Source organism: Dissoconium aciculare (assembly GCF_010015565.1).
Source record: "Dissoconium aciculare CBS 342.82 unplaced genomic scaffold K489scaffold_1, whole genome shotgun sequence".
Classification (NCBI taxonomy): domain Eukaryota; kingdom Fungi; phylum Ascomycota; class Dothideomycetes; order Mycosphaerellales; family Dissoconiaceae; genus Dissoconium; species Dissoconium aciculare.
The window spans coordinates 2,784,007-2,798,587 of NW_022984951.1; the positions used below are offsets into that span (position 1 = coordinate 2,784,007).

General features: G+C 53.3%; 4 protein-coding genes across 4 annotated transcripts; all 4 read right to left on the reverse strand.

The window, feature by feature from the left end:
- Positions 1 to 91: 91 nt before the first annotated feature.
- Positions 92 to 3,381, reverse strand: K489DRAFT_406531 (uncharacterized protein; the record flags this gene model as incomplete). Its single annotated transcript, XM_033607265.1, has 2 exons — positions 92 to 3,003; positions 3,063 to 3,381. The coding sequence occupies 2 exons, from the start codon at positions 3,379 to 3,381 to the stop codon at positions 92 to 94; spliced, it is 3,231 nt and encodes a 1,076-aa protein (XP_033464937.1).
- Positions 3,382 to 4,316: 935 nt separating this feature from the next.
- Positions 4,317 to 5,351, reverse strand: K489DRAFT_406532 (glycoside hydrolase family 18 protein; the record flags this gene model as incomplete). Its single annotated transcript, XM_033607266.1, has 1 exon — positions 4,317 to 5,351. The coding sequence occupies one exon, from the start codon at positions 5,349 to 5,351 to the stop codon at positions 4,317 to 4,319; it is 1,035 nt and encodes a 344-aa protein (XP_033464938.1).
- A 2,238-nt stretch (positions 5,352 to 7,589) lies between these two features.
- K489DRAFT_311610 (MgPPZ1,protein phosphatase 2A-like protein) lies at positions 7,590 to 9,308 on the reverse strand (the record flags this gene model as incomplete). The annotated part of the gene is made up of 2 exons (XM_033600796.1): positions 7,590 to 7,778; positions 7,872 to 9,308. 2 exons carry the CDS (start codon positions 9,306 to 9,308, stop codon positions 7,590 to 7,592), a joined length of 1,626 nt encoding a protein of 541 aa, XP_033464939.1.
- Positions 9,309 to 11,838: 2,530 nt separating this feature from the next.
- K489DRAFT_406534 (uncharacterized protein) lies at positions 11,839 to 14,301 on the reverse strand (the record flags this gene model as incomplete). The annotated part of the gene is made up of 1 exon (XM_033607267.1): positions 11,839 to 14,301. One exon carries the CDS (start codon positions 14,299 to 14,301, stop codon positions 11,839 to 11,841), a length of 2,463 nt encoding a protein of 820 aa, XP_033464940.1.
- Between the last annotated feature and the right edge of the window lie 280 nt (positions 14,302 to 14,581).

Below are 14,581 nucleotides of genomic sequence, written 5' to 3' on the forward strand. Positions count from 1 at the left end.
TGTCATGAACTTCAAATTCGTGAATGATCTCGTGCCCACGACTCCTGAATGAAAGATTCAATGCCTGACTCATCAGAGCATATAGTCTTGCTCAGCTTGAGCTTGCGATTACTGCCACGTCCGCTCGACTCTCAACCTTCGTTTCCATGCTGGGGCTTTCCCCCGTGCTCGCCTTGCCCCCCTGGGGCTCTTCAATTTGAAGCACATCTGCGCTATCACTTTCGTCTTCGCCGCTCAAGAAATCACTAGCTCCGAGCAGACCTCCGCAATCCATAAATTCCCTTTCCAGCCTGGTATAGATCTTGTCCGCAGCCTTTTGACGAAGTGCCCAGTCTCTGTTATCGCGCAGCTTGAGCTCGAATTCGAACTCCTCCAGCAGGCGCGCACGAGTCACTCCACGACTCTGATGAACTTTGGAATTAATGATGTCGAGAAATTTGTCGATTTTGTCCTGTGTGGGGCCGAATGTGGGTAGCGGGGTCGTGGAATGCACGGTTGAGACTTGAGACGGTCTTGATATCAGGAATTTGTGCCGTCTCAGTGCGATATTTCTGAGCTGGCATCTATGCCATCTGCCGGGTTCATATCTGTTCAGGCGTTTCAATTTGGACCGCTCCCTCGCCGTGAGTGGGGGCGGAGGATCGGCAGGAGGTGGGCTTCCTGGCCATTTGAAGAGTGTCGCCCAGAAGCCTTTATTTATTGCAGGTAGAACTCCAAGAGCACCATCAAACGCTGTCCATGGCAAGACCAACGGCGGGTGCACCCTTTGAGCTGCTGTCTCGTCGTCTTCGGTACCTCTAGTATGATTGCGCTTGGTTCCCGGTGAGAGGCGGAGACCGCGCTTGACTCGGTCCAAGCGTAGCTGAAGTCTCCACCCATTTGCTTTGCTTTTGGTGCAAATCCACAGCCGCCCTTTTGGCGTGTCATCTACGAAAGTGTGGAAGCGGATGAGACCCCCGGGGAAAATTGTGCTCGATTTCGAAGCACCAGTAGGGGAAGGTCGCACATTGTTGTAGACTGTCGGCGGCGGGGGCGGCCATTGAAGGCTATGTAACGGGGTCGGGGCGACGGCGAGATCAAGATGCTGCAATGATTTATCGGTAGGGGCCATCAATGACGATGGACCGGCACTAAATGGCGAAGGTCCTCCCAACGATGAGCTTGGCGGGAAGTGAGAATGCGCACCTCCATGAGTTGGTGTCGTTCCAGGTCCAAACAAAGGTGGCGGCAGGGGGAGCGACGTGGTACCGCCAAGAGCCCCAGAAGCTATCGGAGGCTGCCAGCCAGGTGGCGGGACAGTTTCTGATTGTGGAGGCATTGCTGGAGCTCCACCGGTATCCGCAAATATCCCATTTGAGACAATCCAATTGGGTGGAGGTATGGTGACCGCTTGGGATGGCAGTGATGAATTAGCAGCAAATATATCATTCACGGCAGCTATGGCCGTATTGCCAGTGGTCGGCATGATTGGAGGCATCCACGGATCTGGCGGAACTGAACCGGCATCAGAAGGTGAAGGCGGTGGCCATGTATTGGAGAGATCGTTGACCGGGGCGTTGAGAAAAGTATCGAAATCGAATTCGTTCAACATATCAGGTGCATCGAAGGGTGGCACCATACCAGCGTCAGCTGTAGGGAGATAGGGAACGCTGTCCCCAGCCCACACAGGATTGTTCGTGCCGTGGAATGGCATCTGCATGCCTCCGTGGGTCACCCTGACGGCCACGTAACATTTTTTGATCATCAAAGGCAGACAGGCGGCGATTTCCCAGCCTGTCAGACATACGTAGCTGCCTCGGCCGGAAGGCGTCCGGATGCTGTGGCGCGGCGGCCTGAAATTAGGCTGTTTAGTAGAACATTTGATGGATGGGGGAGCCCAGACGAGTGGTCCTTCGGGTAATGAGGTCGATGTCCCGGGTAGTGGCCATGGCAATGGACCTGTATCTTCAACGCCGAGAGTTTTGAAAGTAGGGTCGGCCGAATCCGCCTCTTCCACCTTGTGGTCAGTGATCGGCCACTCATTTTCAAGATTCCCAAGGTCATAGGACCCAACACCGAGCAGAGCAGAGTGTGTAGGTCTGGGACGACGTCTTTGAAAACGCGCCGGCTTTTCCATGGGGAGGAAGTATGTCATCTTCCCTTCTTGTGTCAAGAGCAGGAGATGCAAATGATTCAGCCGTGGCAGTTTCGATAGAACTTTCAAAATCGACGACCATGATCCGCTCTCAAGATTGACATTCTGCATCTCGATGGTATGTGCAGAGTTCAGGTTGCAGAGGATAGCCGCGAGGTCGCGATAGTTGATGTTGATACTGACCAGGTGGAGCTGTGTCATTTTTCTCAGCTCAAGCCGCTGCACGATGGCTGCACAGGTAGTGCCTGACAGGGGTCCCGCATCGCCCAGTAAATGGAGCACTTTGACTTTTTCGAATATTGTAGCGAACGTACGGGCGCATTCAACACTCTCTGGAGGCTCCTCCCTTTGCGGATCAATTGGTCTTTCCGATCCATTGCGCCTTGTACGAAATTCGAGAGACAGGCTCTCTACTTTGTCGAAAGATTTCTTCAGCTTGGAAACAATCTGAGGGTGGAACCTGAGATCTGTCGAAGGAAGTAAAGCGTATTTGCAGTATGAAAATACGGTCTCAAGATGCTCGATGGTGATGCCACTCTTCGCAACGGCTGTCAGCGTGGTCCTCCATACATGAGTAAGCCATGCACATCCGATCCGGTCGGTAGAAGAATTGTACACATGGTGCGTGGGCCAACTCGTATAACTATGACGAAGCTTACGAGACCACTTGTTGAGACCGTGACAGATAATGTCGGATGCCAGAGCGTGAGCATCGTCAACGAATCCCAGGAAGGACAGCGCTTTTATACGCTGGAATGCTCGCCGGAGCAGGTATTCATCGCCGCCAGGTTTCTTGCCAAGTCTATGCAAGTTCGTCTGATCTTGCCAGAACTCGGTGTGAGCATCGGAAGTGTAATCGCAGGAGAGTCCTTTGGGGGCAAGATGGTCAGCAAGCTCATCAATCCAGGAATGCTACGGCGCAACTCACGATAGGGATCAAATGTTCGATCGCGCTTGGTAGTGGTGAGTGTCCACGAGAAGCCAACTGTCAACAGATACACGTCCTTCAGGTAATTAGCGAATCTGCTCTCCGTGATCTTGACAAAGGTCTGAAGGCTTTCCGTAGTGAACATGAAGCATTTTCTACTAAAGTATTCGAGAGCGAACTCAGAGAAAATCCTGGATTCAATCTCTCTGCAACATAGGCGAAGGGCGAAACAGCTATCGCTGTCAAGATATTCGGTGATTTGTCCTAGGATCTCCTCTGGCAGAGCAGCCAAAGATGAGGTCTGAACAGTGGCGGGCATGATTGAACGAGCTGAGGATGTCGCAAGAGGGAAAAGCTGACTTGAGGCGTTACGGCAAACTCGCACCGACCGGAAGACTCATGCTATTGAGACCGATCCGAAGGACGTTGGTGCTGCTCTGAGGCAGTGCCGTGAGGCAGTCTCGACCTATGCGTTGAAAGGCTGCGCATTAAGAATGTCGGTGGCTTCTGTTGCCGTAGAAGCTCGAGGCGCACACGAATTTAACGTTGTAAGATCGCGCAGCGCATTTGCGACGACTAGTGAAAGGATGCGCTGTGTGCGCTGGCATGAAATGTATACAGCAATATGAACGAATATGCATGGAGGTGTGCAGCCGATGAAGGTGGGCGGACAGTGAGTTGGGGAAGTCAAGTCCAGATGCGCCAGGAATAGATAGAGTGCAGGCGCGGCCCGTGCCTGCGTTGTCAGCCTTCTTGGCGATCTTTGACCTGACACAAACTTCAATCTCACCTGGGCACCATCGACTCCAAGGCGAAGTTACTGAACATGTCTCAGAGGACGTTGCTACCTGAGCATCATTCAGAATTTACAGTCATTCGAATGATCAGCTCCCGCTCAAGCAACTTTCAGGCCTCGATGTTGAGTTAGCTTGCGACATGCAGAGAAACACTGGCGCTTCATGAGTCTGTTGAAGCTAGGAGGACTAAACGCAGGGCTACTGCAGATGATCGAGAATGGCGGCTCTTTTAGTGCGATAAATGCGATTTCAGACTGAAGATTAGATAGTAGCTAAGCCCATGACAAAATTCCAAAGTCGTGCCAAAGCAAGGTCCAGCCTCGCGCGCGACAAACCTCCTTGCTGAACTCACACAAACTTCGAGACAATCACTCTATCCCAAAGTAAACCTATCTGTGATGACGGTAAAATGCAAGACTCCGACGAACATTGCGTGCCACCGCCATCAAACAGCCAATCACCTCATGGTAAGGGTCCACTCAGCGCTGCCCGCTGCACCCCAGCTCGCATATCGCTGCTTTCGACTTGCTATGGTGTTGTCGTCCAGATAGCCAATCCATATGGCATTGGGGTTGTTGTAGATCAGAATGCTAGAGTCGCTGTCCTTGTCGTACAAAGTCTGAGTGCCGGGCTTCTTTTCCGCAACGATGGTTCTGATCTCGTTGAGGATAAATGTTCCTCGGGCGTCACTGCCCTTCATACAGCGGGACTCAGCGGGGGCTTGGTTCATGATGTAAGTGCAGGCCTTGTCGCGAGGGTCGACACACGCAGCATTTGCCAGCACAACACCATTTCCATAGTTTGCAATTCCCATGACGAATTTGCTAGCTGGGACATCTTTCGTGACCCAACCGAAGGTCTCAGTGACCCTTCTGAGGTCCATATGGGGGCGTAAACAGTCTCCCCTTGGGCAGTCGTATTTCGCGGTAGCACCCCACTTGTAGGAGTAGTAGCCATATGACATGACGATGAAGAAGTCGACTTCTTTTGCCATTTCCTTGAGAGGCCATGTCAGAACCGAGTCATCAACCCGAACGTCAACGGACAAGATCTTTCCTGGGCCAAGTTTGGAGCGCAGCTTGCGAACGAAGTCAAGGTAGATGGTATTTGCTTCATTGGCGTCCGGGAATTCCCAATCAATATCAAGACCGTCGAGGCCTTTGTTCTTGTCCAAAAAGTCGGCGATTTTGTTAACGAAGCCATCCATGTCCTTCTTGAGAGCTGTCGCCAGATTGTGACCAACGCTGTCGCCACCAAGGGATGCAAGCTTTTTCACGTTTGGCATGGCGAGAAAATCCTTCCATTGTGTTTCATCACCAAGACCAAGGGATAAGTCATCTTTGATAGTGAGGAAGCTCCAAAGGACGTGGGTATACTTTGTGGTGTCTACCTGTTTGGCCGTCATCGCACCGCAGGGACGGCTGTAGCCCCATGCATCGAAGAAGCCGACAGAAAGTTGCTGAGCCGGTGCACGCTCGGCGACCAGCGCCATAGTGGGCAAAGCAGAAGCGAGGAGTGTGGCGAGCACAGCCAGTCTCCTGGGAGACGGTAGAGCCCACATGATTGGAGTATTCGGAGTTCAGAAATATGATGTGTGTATTTCAAAGGAATGCCGCTTCGATGCGTGTGGAGGAGCCTGCCTGTGATCCTTCTACCGAACAGGAGGATGCATGGGCATCTTTATACCTGAGCGAAGGGAAACAGAAGACAGTGCGATGCCTCTCACCGGAAGCACGGCATATGTCTGTCGCAAGCAGCGCTTGTTGAAGCACAACATGCCCATCAAACTTACCATCTTCAAGAGAACGAGTGTGACGGACACAGAACCTTACCTACACACTCCAGAGGTAGTAGAAGCGGGACAGGTTTGGGTAAACGCGATCGAACACGGTAATGGTGAGCGATCATCTACTGTCCTGTCAGCTGTGCCACGACTCGGGACGAGTACCACCAATGCGATGAGAGTGCGTAAAGTCGTCGACGTGGTCGCATGGCCGGGATGAGCGAGCTCGACAACTACAAATCGCCATACTCGATGTCAGGGACGACTCGAGCGGAGTGAAGACCCGACCTGACCGGAGCAGTTCAGCCCTGGAGTCACCAGCAGGCGCCCGACGAGGTGCTTTCTCGGGACGCACGGAGGCGTTACAGACATTTAATAATTGCTTGATTGCTTGATGAAACCAGGACCCCCTTCGCGCATCACTCTTGCCGATCAATGATTGTTTTTGTCTCCATTCTTCCAGCTTGCAGCGGTAACTCAGACAAATTGTCCGTAATTCATGCGTCCGCCTGAGATGTGTTGTCTTTCCATTGGGCCATGCGGCAAATCCTAGGCGCGCAGAAACTGGGCATTTACCGTGTCAAGTTCTCGCGGACTTGTCAGCTTGCTGCTGCGCCGCTTGTACGGAAGGAATTTCCGTCGTCGTCGCCGTCGTCGCCTGTGATCGCCCTTATAGGCCTTGATTCACGGGAATTACTGCATCAAATGAGGAACATGGAAACACTATGCTCCTGGCACAGGTTTCTGGTGTCGCACATGTGGTGTTCACGGGACGGGACATGGTGTGTGTGTGGCTATGCGCGTGGCACAGGGCACACGTGTCAGCCTGAATTTGAACATGCTGATTTGACGTGCATCACAAACAGGACTGCACAGACGAGGGGGGAGAAAGTTTGAATACAGCGATGCGTTGTCGCAGTGGCCCGCTGAACGCAGAAATGATCTGGTCCTGATCGCGGCCTTGTCAGGTGATATGTTGTTGTGAAGTCATCCTCTCTCGGATTTCCTTTGCGGGCCTCACCTGCAACGCCATTGTGAGCGAGCCGCTCTAATGCATACTCGACGAATTGAGATCTTGGATCACCAGCCAGCTCGGCCGGAGAAATATGTCCACGACAAACGCCCTGAGCAACAGGTGAACTCCACGGAAATGACGCCCGAAGAAGAATATCGAAATCGTTGCGCCAGCAATACCAACAGAGACAAATTTAGAAATATAAAAACCCCGAAACCCATCTCCCAACTCCATAATAGTAGCCCGGGGAATGCCCGTCAGTGGAAGAGTTTCCATACCTGATCGCTTTCACCCTCATTGTTTGCAACCTATTCCTTTATAGCTATGCGCCATTTGATCGTCCCGCAATCATGCCCGATTTCACGCCCTCTCCCTCGCAGCGTCTCCTTCGCCGTTCCGCTAGGGGGCGGAGGCAATGCCGAGATTTCTGAAATAAATCAGCAAAGTCTGGGTGGACATGAAACTCTCCGCGAATCCAAAGAGTCAAATCTGGTGCCTGGACCCTCTGACCATTGCGCTTGAAAAAGTCGTTCGTCGTCGTCTTCGCCAGGAGGACATGAGCGAAGGTTAACCTCGCAAATCCCCCCGATCCGCACCTTTCCATCGCCGCTGGCTGGACTCCTAACACCAAGCCACATGTCAGATTTCTCCGACTCATTTCCGCGTGCAACGTGCGTGGCTGTGTGCTGAAATGGTCCCAAACGAATTCCCACGGTAGTTCCAGTCCTTTCTTGCCGGCATGCTTTGCCAACCCGCTCAATTCCGAGTATCATCAGAAGCCTCGCAGGCGTCGAATTCACCCAGCCAAAGTTCATGAGAAGTGACTCGTTCCTAGATCCAGAAAAAAAGAGTCGATCATCCTTAATAACTCTGAGGAGCTTGATTCTGAACAGGCTATTTTTTTTTGAAAATTGCATCGGTCAGCATTAAGATCACGTGGTGAGAAAGAAGCATGTCGTAGAACATACCGGTGAGTTGACCATGTTGGCTCGCTTGTTGCGGCCCTTCTTGATGTGACTCTTCAGGGCGCTAGAATCCAATGGCTTGAGCAGCTCAAAGGAGCAGAGAAGTTCGCCAGAGACGCTCATTACTGCGCCCCAGTTGTCGAATTCTCCACAGTACTGTTAAAAGAAAGTAAAAGTTACGTCAGCAAAAGATCCATCTCCGAAAGCATTCGAATCGTAATAGATCCGGAGGGAAGGGAGGTCACTCACGTTCGGTGCTGAGAACACCGTGACCAAGATCCGTTCGTTGAAGAACTCATATCCGTCTTCAACCACCATGTGCGCGCGACAGACAAGATCAAAGTCATGCTTCTGCAAGAATTCCATAATGACCTTTTTGCCAAAGCAATAGCTCACACCACGCTCATTCGCTTCCCAATCGGCCTCCATATCAGCCGGGTCCGACCATAAGAGATCGTTCAGGAGGCCGTAATCCGGGACATCGGTGGGTCGGGCGATGTTGCGGATGTCGTCCATATGCGACAAGGAGGGCGACAGACCGCCGTGTACACAGAAGATCTTGCCGGCGACGATGCTGGCGATGGGGAGGGTGTTGAAAGTGTCGACGAAGGTCTTCCAGACTTTGATGTTGCAGCGGCGTTTGCATTCGTCGTAGAAGCCATAGACGCGGGTGACGTTGGCGCATTCGTGGTTTCCACGCAGGAGGAAGAAGTTCTCTGGGAATCGGAGCTTGTAGCACAGAAGCAGCAGGATGGTCTCCAAACTTTGCTTACCGCGATCGACATAGTCTCCGAGGAAGAGGTAGTTGCTGTTTGGTGGAAACCCGCACATTTCGAACATGCGAATTAGATCGGTGTATTGGCCGTGAACATCACCAACAATCTTTACTGGCGGCGCTAATTCCAACAGAGCTGGCTGGGAGAGGAAGACCTCTCGCGCAGCATTGCAGATGGCCGTGATCTCTGCGTTTTTCAAACAGACCGTCTTCGTGACCTTGCCGGCATAGCCAGCGTCGACCAGCCGCTTGATCATATCATCGAGATCGGCTGTCTTCAAGGTTCCAATGTCCATGTTCGATGTGCTCGCATTTAAGCGCTCATTCAGGGAGAGCTCAGCGATCGCCAGGGCGCCTGCAGCTCCCTGAGATGGGAACGCAGAGTGAGCGTTGGGCAACTTCTTCTGCAGAATTGACTCGGTAGGTTCCGTGTTGCCAGAGATGTGTCCGTGACCTTGTGGTGGCGCGTCCGATACGGCGTCGACCTCACCGGAGCGCTTCGCATCCTCCAAGTCTTTCTCGCTGTGTCCAGCGACCACCGAGGCGGATATGGTGGGCGAGGGCGGCACATCCACCTCTTCATCCCCCTCGTCACTGTCCCTCCGGGAGCCATTGCCTTCAGAGATAGATGTGGAGGCGCGATGTCTCTGCGACGATTTTCCACTGGTGGAAGACTTGACCGATTGAGAATCGACCTTGTCAACACTAGTGGAGGATGCGCCGCCCGTCAGTGCAGTCGACGATGCTCGGGGACTGTCGTTCGATTTTGCGCCCGGGATCTTGGTGCGGATCGAGTCACGGAAGGACCTTGTCGACTCTTTGGTTTCGGACTTGCCGAAGGAAGGGTATGACGACAGCTTTGGACCGGAAGATGAGCCATCTTTGCTATCTTTGGATGGTTGGTTACCCATAACCGCGAAGGATAAGCTGAAGCTGGATTCTCAGGGATTTGAAGGTGTCGAGTGCGCAAGCAGTCAATAGCGTCTGCGAACGAATGTCTGTGTACGTTTGTTCCCCAATCCAAGCTTTAAGGCGGTCTGTAAAGCCTGGCCAGATAGGCGAGGCTATGAGTGTTTGACGAGGAGGCGTTTACTGCTTTGACATAGAAGCTTTCTGGGCCGGCTCCGCCAGTGTGGCTCAGTCTGACTGGTGGAGGCCTTTGTTTTCTTTGGCGGTCCAGAGTGGTGTGTGCCTCTGGCGACGGGGATCAAGCGCTGCGCGGTGACGACGGGCGGCGAAGACTCTGTCGCAAGAGCAACCCGAGTCGGGAGAGGGGCGGCGAGTGTGAAGTTACTAGGTAGGACTGAACGAGCGAGGTCGTGCGACAGGTGAACTGCGACCACGAAATGTCAGCCGTGGTTTCCGTGCAGGATCTTCAAGCACGCGAGACCGGGCAGGTGGGCGGTATCGTAATTGCCAACCCTTGCTCATCAGCGGCCCCACCTCGAGAGCGATATGCGAAGAGACGACAGGAGAGTCTAGATGGGAGAACACGTGGAGAATGCCGACTTACAATATGCAAGTTTGGTGGTGTTGACGGCACGCGAGATGGCACAGAAAAGAGGAAGTGTGTTGAGAGAAGTAGCTGTGAAGATCGTTCGGTTGGTGGGCGTAATCGGCGTGTGCAAGTGGATTGGCGTGGGCCCGCTATCACAGCCAAGCATACAGCAGGAAGAGAGGAGCAAGCAGCGTCAGTCAGCAGCAATATGATGATGATGAGCAACAGCCGCAAGGTACAGTACAGTACAGCACAGCACACAGTATAGGGCAGTTCGGGGCAGACCAGACGATGCGCACTTGAACATTCGCCGCACCTCCAGCTTGCTTCTATCACACCTGGGCGGTGCTATGCAGTACTGTAGTTAACGATGGCAGAGGATGGATATCTTTCGGTCTATGGTACTCTGGCACGCTGGGCCAACGGCACACCAGAACTGAGGACGTCATGCGATGCACGCCCCGGGCCTTGGCGCGCTATTATGTTGCGGTCCCTATCTGGACCAACCCATCATGCACCAATTGCAATACCGGATGATGATGATGATATTGACGATTAAAGCCCGGGACTCCTGGCCATGCTCGCCAACGACGCTGTAGACGGGTAAAGAGCGAGTTTGCCGGGTGTGTACGCCAGAGTGTCGCGAGCTCAGTAGGTGATCACTGCCATATCTATGCTAAGGACCGCTATCATGTTTGTCGCACGAGTCTAGAACCCGCAGAGATAAGTGAACCCGTTTGTGTCATCACCCCCAAGAGAGAGACAGAGGAAGAGTAAGAGTCCCTGCCCCTGCACGGCCTGCCAACCCAGCAGTGAGATTCCACAGCAGGTCTCGTCTCAGTAAGGGAAGAAAAAAACACGTGCATGCTCCATCAATTCCTTCTCTCCATGAATCAAAATCCCTCCTCCGCATCAAGCGCCACAGGGCCCAGGGTCCGAAAATGCCGCAGGCCAGACAACGATGAGAGACATATTTCCCTCTCTGCGCCGCACCCGACTATATTATATCAGTCAATCGAGCATCTTGGCACAATCAATAGCCACACGAATATGGACTGTGATAGCCAGGCGCAATCAAGGTCTCGTCGTCATGGCATTCCCGAATGTGCTCGCTACAGATTTCCGTCTGGGCAAGGGTTCTCTGGGTGAACGCCACGTGGGAACCCGCCGATCCTTGACGACAGGGATCCGGCTGGTGTATATTTTTTGGTTGGTAGGCAATCGTCGGGGCATGCGTATGGTGACGTGCATATACTTTGAAGAATAGACGACCACAGATGTCACAGGGCAAGATCGGAGCAAGTGGAGTCTAGCGCAGAGCGATGGAAAGGATCGTTGAGAAATTGGTATCATTGAGATCCGGTTTCTACGGACCGAAAATCTTGCGGAAAACTGAAAGGATAATCTAAAGTATAGCGAATGTGGTACAGGTACAGAAAGCACAAAGTGTGCGTGAAAAGAAGCAGAAGATGTCGAGAAACACGTATCCTCGGGAGTTCTCGCTCGGGAATCCGGAGGGAGAATGCGCTGGAAGAAAAGTAAGGAATTCTATCTCTTCTGATGACAATTGATCAGAATGAAAAAATGTGGTGTGCCGTCAAGTGAGCGCAAGCGACCAGACAGGAATCATTCTCGCATAGAGAATGATGGTATCCTGTGAGTGTGCCCAAGAGCAGGATGAAAGTCGGAATTGAGGATAGCCTCGAAGCTTCAGCTTAAAGAGCTTGGGGAGGGAGGCGGGAAATGGGCGGCGCTTGCGCTCTAGCTTGTGGCGTAGGAGAAAAGTAATGGGTGGAATCTGGTCAGTCGAATTATGTATCCCGGCCCAGCCGGTCTGGTCTGTTGGGCCTTTGAAAAGAAATTCGTGATCGTTCGTGTATTGTTATCGTCAATAGGCGAGTGGTTCTACGTTTTGATTTTCGCGAGAAAAGGATAGCAGGCTCTCACATAGAGATGATGTGCTCTCCTTTTCCGCGGTAGCGTTGTAGTTCGAGACCAACTTCACGCATTCGTTCGGCGCCCTTGCCGGGCTTGACCTTGTAGGCCTTTTCACCCTTAGTGGCGGCTTTGGCGGCGGCTTTCTGGAGCATCTTCTCGCGCCGGCGTTGGCGCTTCTTTTCAAGGCCCTTGACGATGTCAATAGCGCCACGCTTTGGCAAGTCTTTATTGGCGGCGGATTCTGTCTCGGCAGAGGGAGTTTCTGGCTCATCGTCTTCGCTGATGTTGAAAGAGTTGAGGCGACTCAGGACAAATTCGCCTCCTCGTGGAAGTGAGGAAGCGACTTGGGAGAGCGTCGGCACAAGACTCCCAAAAGCACCGGGCATGGCGAAGCTGATGGACGAGGTACGGCTGGTAGGCGAGCCAACCGCAGTGCCGACCGCCGATGATAGCATCGATACTGGAGCAGGCGACCGGGCTCGCTTTGGCGAATGGCCCATGGCCTTCTTGGGAGGTGGCGGCGATCGAGCAATGGAGCGGCGGGTTGGAGGCGGTGGAGAGCGACTGGTGATGCGGATCTTGGTAGGCGCAGGTGATCGTGCACGGCTGATAGGAGGTGGTGGCGACCGTGTGTTCTTTCGGGTGGGGAGCGCTCGGGCGAGAGGCGCTGGTGACCGAGCTCTGGCGGTCAGTTTGGTAAGTGCAGGTGAGCGGGATCGTTGAGCATTCTTGGCCCTCGGACGAGGTGATGCTCGTCGAGGCTGAGCGACATCGGATTCTAGCTCCTCCAGTCGTCCATGCATGAATTCGTCCGGGCTCTCCTTGGACTCGATAAGGTCTTCATCGTCTTCCTCGTCCATCTCGGGATCAGAAGTTGGGAAGCTCGGATCAATGTCTTGAGGTCGAGTGATGCGCTTGGCCGCTTCGCGCTGCTTCATGCTCTCAAGGAAAGCCTGCTCGACAGGTCGGTCTTCGTCAAGTGTGCCGCACACGAAGTCAGTTGAGTCGGGAAGGTCGGAAGCGTCAGGGTCGCGCGGAATCGCAACAGAATTGAGGTCTCGTTTGCGGCGAGATTGTCTGGGTTGGTCGGGTGCGACGTCACTGGAAGCACCAGAACCCACGGATGAGGCATCGATGAGATCGGCAGCAGGTATTTGCGAGAACAGACGTTCCATGTGTTCAACAGAAGTGGCGGCAGTTGAAAGTCCTCCAGGCGTCCACCAGTCAGCGTCACTGTCCTCTCCATCAGAATCGGAGTCTTCCGCAAAGCCACCTTCGTCGTCCGTGTCGAAGCCATCATCCGAATCATCCTCGTCCCCAAGTCCCAGATCATCTTCATCGTCCTCCACGTCGTCTTCGTCCGCTGCTTCGTCATCGTCCAATTGTGCTTCTTCGTCTTCATCCTCCTCCACAGCTTCTTCCTCGACTTCCTCGCATGCCTTTCGGAGAAGGTTTTCCTTCTTGAGCACCTCGCTCATGGTAAGGCGACTGCGGTATGCAGTCGACTCCTGGCACCAGTCTTCCTGTTCGTCTTCGCTCGATCCGAAGACGTGGAATCGAGTTGCTTCTCCTGACTCGCCTACATCGTCGGAGAATTTCCTGTTTGTGCGGGGTGGTGTGGGTGTTGCAGCAGTGGTCACAATGGACGGGCTTTGGCGGGATGCCTTTGGTGAGGCATGTCGAAGAGTGCTGTCGGAATCACGGTGGACCTTGGTCGGCGATCGTATGCTTGAGTTGTTTCTCCTTGCTGGTGGAGGAGGGCTCATCACGCGTCGGGCCGGAGGGCTGGTCACCCGACGGACGGGAGTCGTCGGCCGATCAGTCGCTTTCATGGTCGAGGAGCTCCGGGTCGGGCAGACAAACTTTAATGAGCATTTCCGTTTTGGCGGACTGGTTGATGTTTCAGCGGCCTGTGGTTGTGGCGGTGGCACTCGGGGATGTGAAGTCGGTGGCTGAGGTCCTTTACCGCCGCCACAGGCGAAGCTGATGCAACGCTTCCGGCCCAAGTTAGCCTCGAGAGACTTTTCGGAGATAGGCTCCAGTGGTTTGTGGACAGCACGGTCGTCGTTTGCGACGATCTTCGGTTCCGGAAGAGGGAGCTTGGTGATAGACGTAAGGTCCGAGGAGATCATTGCAGGTGGCAATGGCGGACTCAAAGTCGGGCTAGGTACGCTTTGCCCATCATCACTAGTCAGCTCAGCAGTCGACGCCATGCTATAGGTCGACTGTGTACTGAGTGCGCGAGGGCGGTCCTCGATTAGTTCTTCGTCGGTCAACTCATTCTCGGACTGAATCTGTCGAGTCAAAAGAGATTCTCTTCGCTCAAAGACCCTTTGGTTGGCTTTACCGAATGAGGTTTGAAGTGGCGCGAGATGTGCAGTGGAATCTGAACGTTGATTTAATATTGACTCAACAGCCTTGTTGTGCAATGTCTCGTTGGCTCCCATGGCAGATGCCTTCGAAGACATGGCTGATTAATTTCGAAAAGGGTCCAGGTATCGGATGGCGGATGAGGTGGTTATATGTTTGTTTGAATTTAATTGATGTCGAAATGGTCGATGGTTAGACCCTTGCGAACGGTACTGATTGTCGAATGTGCTGATGGTGACAGTATCTCCTCTACCACTTAGAGCGGCGAGTTATGAGTGCGACCCAACGGGCCACCTGGGCTATAAGGTGACGAACATGACGACCAGTGTTGCGAAAGTGGTGTCGCGAAGGTGAGATGCCCAGCAATTGATAGTCGCG